Source organism: Lytechinus pictus, chromosome 1 (genome assembly GCF_037042905.1).
Source record: "Lytechinus pictus isolate F3 Inbred chromosome 1, Lp3.0, whole genome shotgun sequence".
In the NCBI taxonomy this organism is placed as follows: Eukaryota; Metazoa; Echinodermata; class Echinoidea; order Temnopleuroida; family Toxopneustidae; genus Lytechinus; species Lytechinus pictus.
Genome location: NC_087245.1, coordinates 37,467,742 through 37,479,953, shown reverse-complemented (window position 1 = coordinate 37,479,953; position 12,212 = coordinate 37,467,742). Strand labels below are relative to the sequence as shown.

General features: G+C 34.9%; 1 protein-coding gene across 1 annotated transcript; it reads right to left on the bottom strand.

Moving 5' to 3' along the window:
* Nucleotides 1–1,407: 1,407 nt before the first annotated feature.
* LOC129266706 (epsilon-sarcoglycan-like) lies at nucleotides 1,408–11,920 on the bottom strand. Its single transcript, XM_054904526.2, has 5 exons — nucleotides 11,914–11,920; nucleotides 11,131–11,244; nucleotides 7,584–7,732; nucleotides 2,563–2,635; nucleotides 1,408–1,624 (listed from the first exon to the last, which is right to left on the bottom strand). Exons 1-5 carry the CDS (start codon nucleotides 11,918–11,920, stop codon nucleotides 1,413–1,415), a joined length of 555 nt encoding a protein of 184 aa, XP_054760501.2. The 3' UTR covers nucleotides 1,408–1,412.
* Nucleotides 11,921–12,212: the final 292 nt, after the last annotated feature.

Sequence of the window (12,212 nt, the reverse complement as noted above, 5' to 3'; positions counted from 1 at the left end):
GCGCTACAGACATCATCTGCTCAAGCATTACCAACCTATTCCCCTTCCGTGTATCTCGCTAAGCCTCCCTGTGTTTGTGGTGTAGACAAAGAGATGGTTGGGTTGCAGCCAACAGGTGATTTCCCCCATACACATCACATGTCATGTCTTGAAATATAGACAGAAAAGATCTCCTACAGGTGAGGTAAAAAAGATGATGTCATTGTTTGTCCACGTCTCTTGTGGGTCACCGTACCGGTTTCGTGACTATCCAGATGCTAACTTAGTGGTGAACAATCAAAGACAATATCAATTCTGAACTTGGCTTACATTCTCATAGGAAATACGTAATCTAGATCAACAAGCAGACAAAATACGAGTGCAAATACACAGGTACAATTTCACCAGGTCAATCAGGTGTTGGGTTCAGCGATAAAACGGGATGGCTCTTACTAGGAGAGATGGTACTTGGTTATTTAACTCCTTTGTCAGCTGGAACGAAATTGAGTTCATGATCTTGAGCAAATTTGAGCCAGAAATGGTTGAAACAGAAACAAAATACAATCCTTGTCTCAGAGATAATTTTGATGAGAGGTGCTACACCTCAACAATGGTGCTGCTTGCAACACCTTGAGCGATTGGTTGTTAACATCTAAGAGGAAAGATAATGTCGCTGGAACAACCTTTCTCGGTGTTCCCTATGTCTTTTCTTTCCCCCCAACATCAAGGGTATAATCGATGGGACCCAATACAAGCTGAAGACACAGAGATTGAGAGAAAAAGGGGCATTTCTAAATATTTCTTCAAGCAGTGCCTTGAAGGAGGGTATCCTGGAAGATAAATTCAAACTGGAAAAAAAATATTTCATTGTTCAGACTTACAATCAAAATTTTGTGACACCAGCCACCTGTTCACGTCTCAGACTCCACAGATAATGGCCCGTATTCTGAAGCCGGGTTTAACTTAAACTCAGGTTTAAAGTTGTGTTTTAAGTATGGATAGCCAATTGTTACATAAATCACTAACAGTAGAGATATGATATTTCACCTCATTTGGCTCTCAAATCATTCATAATTGTCTATGAAGTAAAAATAGATTATTGTCTGCACCATCGATGAATCAGGAAAGAGCACAGTAAACATAAGAAACATACAACTTAATAAAAATTTTGACACTTTTGGCTTCCCATAATTTTAGCAGAGTTAGACCATGGTCTAAGTTAAACCTGACTTCAGAATACGGGCCAATATCTGTAAGACTACATCAGCCCTCACTACGCGGAATGGCCTTCCTGAATATATCAAACCTTGTATCTCTGACGAGTCTTTCTAAAATCTTCTCAAAAGCTTTCATTTACTTTATAATTTTTGATGTATCTTGACCACTATTTAGCGTGGATTTGGTGCTCTTATAAGAAGTCACATTGTCACTATTTACCCATATTTCTGGTCTGGCTGAGGATTGAGGGGCACCCGAAGTCCCAGGTCCTGTGCAGAGGTCAGTGACTGGATGATGACCTCTGACCTTTGACCCCAGATTGCATCGACCGCTGACCTGAAGTCATCTTGGAGCTGGGTGTCAAGAATGTCCGCTAGGTTCAGGTTGGTGAGGAAGAAATCCGCAAGGTACTTTATAGAAGTAGTTTCTGAAAACAGGAAATAGAATGAATGATTATACTAAATATAATATGTAAAAACATTCATAAAGCACAGATGGAAGAGATGAGTAGAAGGGGGGGGGGGACAGAGGAAACCATGACATAAGAATTTACTCTTCAAATTCAACATTTTCCGTTGTAAACATCTTGTTCAAATTCATAATACCCCCAAACACTGACTTAAAGAAAAAAAAAGCCCCTAAAGATATATGACTATTTACTTAATTCACTCAACACATCAAAAATACACTTGTACTACATGTATCTATCCCCTCCCTTTGCCCTGAAGGAACTAATATATTGAGCTCCGATACAAGAAGGATTGGTGATCTAATGATTCATATAGTATACACCCTGATGATTTTGCTCTCAGATATCAAACGTTAAGATGAAAACAAAGAGATCCATGGTTAAAGTTCTAAAATTATGATACCTGAAGTGATATTGGATAGTTTCCACAGGCTATAGTGAAATGAAATCTAAAAAGAGGTGTTGTTTTGGCTTCTAACAACTGCAATATGGTATTTTATTCAAAAAAGGTGAACTAGATTGGAGAAATATGATAGTGAAAATAAAGAGACATATGGAAAAGGAAAATGGAAAAGGGAATCACAGAGTAATGCAAGATGATGGGGATAGTGAGTGAATTCAAGGATGAGTAAAAAATAATAATGAGGGAATAAATTGAAATGGAGAGAGGAAAAAAAGGTAGATATTCTTTTTATTGTTGATTTAGTAATTTGTATAGACTATTTGTCAGTTTATACCCATAACAGGGGAGCATGTCATATAACAACAAATAATGATTTTCACTGGATATTGTTACAAGCTACCAAAATCCTTGCATCTGATTGGCTCAGAACAAATCAATGGCTATTCCTTTCATGAAACACTCCCTAGATAGCTTGAGTCATATTAATACAAACCTGCATTCTCTTCTACCGTCATCTGAACAACCTTTCTTGCACTCTCATAAGTTCTGGAGTTTAGACCTATGATCTGTAAAAAAAAATAGATAAATGAAATTTTGATGACGTATGTGATTCATTAACAACGTCTGAATATGGATATAAGTCTATATGCACAAACATCAATAGTAATACTATCATAACTTGAATATCAATATCTTCTTAATGAATACACATGGCCAAGCTTTCTTTGGCAAGGCATCAATCAACACTGCCACTCTCCACCCGGGTGTTCAATGGGTACCTGATAGGAAGTGAAAGCCAATGTAATATGGCTTTATTTGAGTTCAATAACTCTTGCTGGAATGCTCCCCAGGGAGTGGAGAAACCGCACACACTCATTCATTACTTCAAGGAAGCTACAAATGATTTAGCATTACTTCTACATGTAAGAGAAGGAGAAAGAAATATGATACATATTGCAATGTTTTGAAATAACCCCCTCTGGTTATGACGCATTTCAAAACATATTTTACATGACTTTTGGAAACAGATAAAAAGATACAAGTGAAGGCTACGGCATCCTTAAGGTGAAGAGCTGAAAATAGAGAAGGAAAATGAGAAAATTTCAGTAATTTGATAGATAACTGGAGGCATTTACAGCCCAGCCTGAAATCATCTTCTTCACGTCGCATTTCCTGTGATGGACTCCTACACAATCAACTGGAAAAATGAGATCACTCTAAAACTCTTCTTCTTTTTCGCCAAGAAGTGGGTCAAATGACGGAAATAATTCCCATCTTGTGGCTTTATTTAAATTAAAGACACTTTGAGGATAATCAACTGGTTCTTCATATTAGTCACTGGAACATGCTCCAGATATTAAGAAGTCCACGCTCAAGAGCAAAAAAAGTGGTCCCAGAATAGCACCATCTCAAAGGCTTGAGAAAAATAACAGAACCCCTCCCACCCCCTTATTGCAAACATCAAAGAGTAGATAATTAATACAATATAAAGTCGAAGGAAATCAACATCTGCGTTAAAAATGGGAGCAATATCTTGGTAATGAAGTATATCAAAAATGGATTTTAAGGAATTGCTTAAAACATATGGCATTAAATCAGCCAGAGATAGTTTCTAAATAACTTTATCTGAGTACACAACCTTACACAATTGTAATAACGCTATCCATGGCTAATATACAATCATTAACGGGAGACTTGATTTATCAAAATGTTCTGTAGGTTATGATTTAGTACCAAAGTCTATGCAGTGCCCTAGTTTGTGCATACATACACTGTATATCTCAAGAATTCTAATCAAGCAAGATGTGAACATTAACTTAAAACTTATTTATGGAATATTAACAAAATTCTTAACTGATATTACATAAATGTATGTTATTTTCAAGTATACAGCTACAGGATTGGGCATGCCTTCCATACTGAGATGACGTTTGTGTTCAGTCAAAATGAAAATTTGACTCTGGTGTCAAAGCTCTCAATTCAAATATTGGGTCTAAAATAAACAAAGACAAACATTCACTTGACATTAAGTATTGATGTGGTGCTAACTTCTGATTTGAACAAATTTTAGAGAATTATCTAAAATATATGACCATTTCATCTCTTAAAACTAAGAATATGGGGGTATCCTGCATTGAGAGACATAGATCTTTCAACGTACGGGATGGCTGAATAAATACAGATTCTAAATCCAATTTCCATCCAGACTGTACAACGTCAAACAAATTCCTTACAATTTCTTCCTCCAAATGAACCCATCTTTAGGGGAATGAAAAAGTCTTGAGGGGGCACGTGATCAATATATGAATAACAAGCACTGATGGAAGTCAAATGGTTGTAACTCCATGGCTACATTAAGTGAATGTCCTTTTTGAATTATTTTTTTTAATTATCCCCCCCCCAAGTTATGTTAATCGAAGAGCATTTGTTGGATACTTATGATGACAATCCTACAAATTGCAAATGTTGCAATAATTTGAAAGTAGATGATTTTCATTTGGAAAGAAAGAGATTGTTTGGTATATTCAATCCACGATTCACACATGTTTATGAATGATATGATTGCTGAAGGGACCAACAGAATAAATAAAACAGAAGTTCATTAAAATCTCAAAAATATTGATATTAAAAAAGTTTATTTACATTATCATAATATAAAATATATAAAATCATTCAGCTTTAGGAACTGATTAGTGATGATTTATATTTCTCTAGTTTTCTTAAAGTAATTTACTAACATAACATCTTTACAATAGAATAAATTCATTCCTTCTACTTGGAGATAAAAATGATGGAAGATTTAAAAAAATGTGAGGTGTGGATCAAGTAGCCCTATATTAGTCCTGCTATTCATTTGAGCAAAAATTACTATCATGCTATAACACTAGCTTACCCCACCTAGGGTACAGGATTATTTGGCCCTGCAAAATAGCAGGGTTAGCTGAGCAATTGCGGTGCTAAGAGGGATAGTCCAGGGTTAAGATCGCTAGTGCAAAAAGAAACCCGGCTAAGCCAAGGAGGGTGCTCGGTTTATGTCCTGGGGCAATAGAGCCAGCACTGTTGTCCAGTCAGAGATAGCGAGACCACAAGTCAGGAATTATCAAATTATGTTTGAGATTTAGCCGGGGTTTGTTAGAAAATATGGCGTGTGTGAAAAGGTAATAATTCAGTACGGGATTAAGGATAGTACAGGATTTATAGCGATAGTACGGTGTTAAGGAAATCCAGTGTAAAAAGCATATTTTAGGTCATCATGACACCTATCAAAATACCCTTGTATACCGCCCAAGAACAGAGGGCATTCGAAAGGACGGCTGCTTCATTAAAATAAAAAGTTGAATTTACTGATTTTACTTAAAGTTTATGTCAGCAAATTGAGTAGCAAATGACTTGCTTCCTCTTGATAACATGAAGTTCTTTATTATCAGCTTGAAAAACAGCATCTCTGATTTTGATCGGTTTCTTATGAAATAAACCACAGCGGCACACCTATGCGTAACCGAACTACAACCATTTCATGGTTTCCCCCCTTCGTTTCCCTGTAGATGAGGCGGTCTTTGGTCAGGGAACATGCCGTTATGAAATCGTTTGGGGAAGACATTTCCTTTGACGCTTCCTCGAACGTTGAGAGATGAGAGCTTCCAACTCTTATCATTGATCATCGCAACCACTGACAAACATCATATGTCATGGTCTACATTTAAGAAGACCCTGGGGGTGGCATTCTGAGAATTAAACCTAGGTTTGAACCTAGTCTAAACTAGAATTTCAAACCACATTTCTATGGAATTTTTTCTACATTTGTGGCGATTATTATGTATTAAATTACTTCATTAGAAATTCATAATATTTTTGTATTTTCCTATTCTTCTCATTTCACAACTAAATTATTTTTTGACAACATTTTGCAGCAGGATAAAAATAATCTAATTGGTAAATAAGACACCGTTATATTATACTTTCTCATTATACTTTCTAAAACTAATACTGGAAACCGGTTCAGGAAACCAGTTTTGAAGATCGCTTTGCTAGCGTTCCCATTTGATCACCTGAAAGTGGTTTTCAAAACCACTACACGTAAAGCGGTCTTGTTACTATGGGAACACTCTCAGTGGGGTGACATGTTTTGCGCAAAATTTGAAACCACAGCGTAGGCATTCCACATACAGTGTGTGGATTAGCAAGCTTGAAATGTGCGAAGATTGCTTCCCGAAGAACGGTTGTGTCCTCACTTACGCTAAACCAGTTTAACGAGGAAAAGCGATCTTCAAGACTACATCGCAATGTGGTTTTATGACCCGGTTTGGAAGATCGCTTCCAAGATTGCTTCGACCTTTCTCATTACACGATAAACTAGTTTCCACTTTGAAACTAGTTCCCAGTAAACTAGTTTTAGGAAGGTAGTGAGAACAGTGTCCTAGTTGACAACTGACACTCCATAAATGTGTGGTCTAAGTTAACCCTGGTTTAACTAAACCATGACAATCAGCATACCACACTGAGTACTGCTTTAACCCATACAGGTAAACAGCTTTAATAAATTCAAAATTAATCTGCTTTCACTCTGTAAATTGGCAACAATAATCATTTTCTATTCATTTTTATAGTTAGCAACCCAAACTCTTAAGCAATTGGGTTGTTATTGATCAATGATTATTGTATATTTGCACTACATGGAACTGCTAATAGATTTATAAAGGAAAGAGGGGTGGGGTGGAGGAGGGGAGCAAGGAGGAAAGAGAGAGAGAGAAAGAGATATATAGAAAGGGGAAGAGATAGAGGGGGGGGGGGTGGGGGAGGAGGGGATGATGGAGGGAAGGAGAGAGAAAGAGAGAGAGGGGGTATATGAATAAAGTGAATATCCTGGTAATTGATGATTCTCTACCTATCCATAGCAGAAGGATCTTTTTAATACTCAATATTAAATTTTTTTCTGTGCGGGAATGTAAAATGATATAGGAAACTCAAATGTCACATTTCTGGAACATGTTTTTCTCCAATTTTCCAAGAGATCTGAAAAAAAAATTTCCTCCCACATTTCCAGGGTAAAATGGTATTTGACCTTTCAAAAAAGGGAAATCATCAATGTGATTTAAGAAGACACATAGAAATTCAGAGATGAAGAAAGATTGAAAGGAAGATTGCCAAGAATATCACTATCATGTCAGTTATTGATTTCTGTCTCCTAATAGAGATCCACCTTAAGATATTTAAAGGATTTTTATAAATCAGTAACAATTCCAACTATGAAAAACAGAATAAGAAAAACATTAAGGAGACGAATGATTGAAAAAATAACTCCAATTAAAGATGAATGGTGTTTGATATCTTTACACTAATAAACATGAAAAAAAAATGAATTAAAGGTCTAATTTTCCAACTTATCGTCAAAGTGAACTTCCCCTTTAAAGCAAGAGACCAGAAAGCCAGCAAAACCAAAGAAATATATCACAATATAAACACATTTGCCATATTTTGGTGACTTTTTGACTGGTAAAGAAATAAAAATCAAACCTCAAGATTGAATTGTCCAATGTTAGAGCCTTGGGGTGTTCCATACAGGTATCCATCCGAGCTCTCAGCAGGTTGGATGAACTTTATCCAACTCGGTAGACTAGGCTTGGTAACCAGGGATGGTCGAAAGATTATTGTATCATCAGAATCTAAGACAACATAAAGAAACAATAACAGTCAATTTTTTCCAACCTGGTATTTTAGGTGTGGTAACCTAGATTATTATATAAGAATAATTTAAGACAACACTAATAAAAATAATGATATAATAATAGAACAGTTTTTGTATAGCGCATTACACCTTACAGAGGAAACAAAACAAAAATATTGAAAATATAATACCCATGTAAAGTTTCAAGGGTCAATCAATATGAATTACATATATAATTGATAATAAATCACTTAACATTCCAATCTTACAAAAGTGCAGTTTCAGGTATTCTTTGTGAAATTTAAAATTTAATTGTAGGTATTTACTGCCCTCTCTCAGTCATGTCTTTACTTTTCTATAAAACAGGATCCTTTGAGCACTTGTCTTACAAATTTTAAGTGGCTGGATATCAAACAGTTACAAAGTTTGTATCCTGAAGTTTTTAGTCCATTCAATGAGCTGTAAAAGAGGTTCTATATGCATGTTGATAAAAATACCCAGATACTTCATTTTGTTCTGGGGGAAGAAAATTCAGTATCAATTCCCTCTGTAATCATCTTAATTCATTTTCTTAATATTAAGTGAGTCATCTGAATGATAATTTTCTTCTTCTTGCCAAACTGATAAAACTGAAAGAAATATTTTGAAGTTCTAGTGGACAACAAACCATGGGAGGTAATTGAGCTCTGTGATTTCAGTTTTTATATGATAATTTTTCTTACTAGATTCCCTGTCTCTGTTAAGTCATCAATCCTTCCGTTGGCCTATAAAACTGACTGTCAACGCACTTAATAAACGATTTAGGAAACTGACCATTTGGAAAAAGGAAGTGTTTTACAATTCATGTGGCACCTCTCAAATATCACTGGCATTAAAGGAAGAGTTTACTGATGTGAAGTTTGTTATCAATAAAAAGCATAACAAAATAAACATATTAATAAATTTTGGCAAAAAATAATCAGGTTATGGATACTTCTTTTTAAGATAAGATTTTATGATGTCACATGTGATTAGCTCCCTCATATCACATGGTACATGTAGTATTCTATATCATGCCATTTTATCTGAAAACTGGAATGTAGGAATTGATGTATGACATCATGAAATAAACACTTAAAATCTCTTATTTTTTGATGGATTTCCCTATAAAAGCCTTTCTATAATTTTCTCCATTTATTAAAACCAACTTGTAAATCATCAGAGTGAACCCCCCCCCCCCTTTAAAAGTGAAGTCCACATTGAGATGAGTTTGAATGAAAGGAATGGGTCAGTGACTTAGTTCAAGTTTAAGGACAAGTCCACCTCAACAAAAAGTTTATTTGAATAAAATGAGAAAATCCAAAACACTGAAAATTTCATCAAAACCATATGTAAAATAAGAAAGTTATGACATTTTAAAGTTTCGCTTAATTTCACAAAACAGTTTTATGCACATCCTGGTTGATATAAAAATGAGGGGACTGATGACATCACTCATTCACTATTATTTTCTTTTGTATTTTACTATATGAAATATTCTAATTTTCTCCTCATCGTCCTCCCTGAACATGTGGTATTACCGTTGTTATAATATTTTTTGGCTCATTGAGTTGGTCCTTTATGTCAAATTGGTAAAAATTAAAATATTGTATAATTCAATCAATAAAAAACAAAAGAAATAGTGAGTGTTCGACATCATTGACACTCTCATTTGCATGTCACTGAGTTGTGCATATACTGTTCTGAGAAAAATAAGCCAAACTTTAAAATTTCATAACTTTCTTATTTTACATCCGATTTTGATAAAATTTTCAGCATCATGCTTGTTTGATTTTTCTCTAATGATTCGAATCAATATTTTTCTGGGGTGGACTTGACCTTTAAAGATGAAGTCCACATTGAGATCAGTTTGAATGAAAGGAATGACTTAGTTCATGTTTAAGCAAATGTAAAAGTTAAAGACAATTTGTATAATGAGACCCATTCTTCATTGGAAATTTAAAATTCAGTGTTGACCTTTTGGTGTTGGTGTCAGGTCAAATTTTAAATCAGCATAGCACCAAACATAAAATGGAATTGGTCCTTAAAAGTCACTCACTACAGGTAGGTGTTAAGTTGGTAATATTGTGATCTGTATAAATTTTGTTAACTCAGAATAGATTTTGGAACTACATGTACAGGACACACAATCCAAATTGTGCTTCCAACACCAACACCAACACCGGACTTGATATCTTCCATTATCCATTTCAATCTTTGTCTTTCTACATGCAAGCTAAATACAAACCTTGGATTAAAACTAATCAGGTGTTCAACATTGAAACAAAACCAAGGTGCCAAATGAGTGTTAACTTATAAATAGAAATAACCAGTAATTACGAGATATCTGAGTAATAAGAGTAAACTAATGTTTGCCAATATCCTACTTTCCTGACTCGCCACAGCGCTTCCCACCACAAACACTCGATTCCCAGGGCTACAAAGTCATTTAAGTAATGATACTTTAAAACCCTCCAATTTGGGGATACAACTTACACAAATACTGGACATGATTTAGGAAACATTTATTGGTTTACGGTTGGAGCTAATTATAAAATACATTAATGTATGTTATGAAGCAATGAAACTGATGACACATGCATGTGGAAGTCACTCCCTTTTGTGGTTGTCTACATTTTGAAATTACACCCAAGAAAAAAAGGGATACGGTAATTTGATATGCATAAAACTTATTTTTGCTGAATGTATAGCTAAAGCTCAAAAGCCTCTGATGGACAAAAGCATTTTATTACTTCACCAACAAATATAGGTATTGGCTTTTGTTTCCTAAATAAAAAACAACTTAATCTGTATTAAAAACAATGAAAAATGAATATAATTAACTCTAAAGTTAGAGCATAAATATCTTTTTGTTTGTAAAATATTGTTGTAAAATCATTCTCATATCTCATATCAATTATTTTTGTTTTTAACAAATTATGCTCTACATGTTTATGTTAATACTCTGAAAACTGACAAGTGCACTATCAAGGTAAAACATTTACAAAATACATGTAAATCATTGGTTAGGTATTCACGACTTTACGTGCAACTGGGCACTCTCTCTTGTGCTCTAACTCAGATTCTAAACCATCTCGATTCCAATAAAGCAAAAATAAATTAAAATCCCAGCTTTCTAGATTGAAATTCTTATCAATATGAAGCATCTGAATGCAAACTGTAATGTTTTCAAAATCTGATAAGGGTTTAATATAGGAAATATCCATTAAATGTTACAATAGGGAAAATAACTATGTATTCTTACATCAAGAAAAATTAAGATGAAAGTAAATGTGAGTTTTTTATTATTCCAACAGGGAATTCTCTTAAAACAAGCTTATATTTCTGATTTCTCTGTTATCAGCAAGTACTACTTACCAAGTGAATACTCATCAAAGTAGTCTGTCCTTAGAATAGGATGTTGAAAGTTGACTCCTGGGAAGACCGTGAGTGCTTGAATAGAATGAGGGTGAAGGATGCTCAAGAAGATTCCTGATACAGAAGAGTGGAAAGGAGATATTAATTATCACATATCTGACACACTTTAAATGTAGCTGTTCAATTGGTGAAAAGTGAATTGTGAATTGCATGATAAATTGCAGAATTGCCAAGGGTCATGTTTAGTCTGCAGGCACAGACCCTGATTGAAACTTTGATCAACAAGTGTGTCTCCACACAAGGACTAGCACATACAAAACTCGCTGTTTCAATTCAGGGCCTTCAGTACAAAAGGCAAGAGTAGGCCCTTTACTCCCGTGAAGGGTTTGCACAGCAGACTAGGTCATGTTCTGCTTTTCACTGATCTAATGAGTTAAGATCATTTCTGATGTGGAATATAAAGCAAATAATCATCTTTTGGTTTAAGTGGATGAGATAAACTATCATTTCCTCTGCGATATATGATATAAGATATGAATGTGCTATCTTTCATTAGTTTCGCTTTAGAAAGATAGCTACATCTAAATCGCCTCAGGAAAGACAGTTTGTCCAATTAAATTCGGCAATGACAGGCCTACTTACTTGCTTATAAAATAAGAAGACTGAGATAGCAGGGAGAGAGGGAAAGATAAAGAGAGAAAGAGAAGAAGAGACAGACAGACATTCTGATTGTATATAAATTACAATGTCAATACACATAAAGGGGAAAAAATTATACCAAACCAGGCATATAGCCTACTGCATAATCATCAATAAAATAAACCCCCACCATAGAAAGATACAAAAAATAAAAAAAGTTAAATGGCAACAACCAAAAAATCCTTTCACCCGAAGGTTTTCAAGTTACTCCACTCTAAAGAACATAGAGCATCAACCCCAATACTACAATAGTGACTAAAGCAAAGGATTGGAAAGCTTGGAAGATCCAAACAATCAACATTATGGATAAAAGAGGGAGGTCCACAGTAGTTCCAATGGATAAGCCCTTGGAACAGTCCAAACTTTATGAATGGGATCAAGCA

Excerpts from the sequence above, each read along its gene's own strand:
- LOC129266706 (XM_054904526.2), bottom strand. Across the intron at positions 7,733-11,130 it reads CTTTGATGAGTATTCACTTG|ATTCTGATGATACAATAATC; the intron begins GTAAGTAGTACT and ends ATGTTGTCTTAG. Across the intron at positions 1,625-2,562 it reads GACGGTAGAAGAGAATGCAG|AAACTACTTCTATAAAGTAC; the intron begins GTTTGTATTAAT and ends TCCTGTTTTCAG.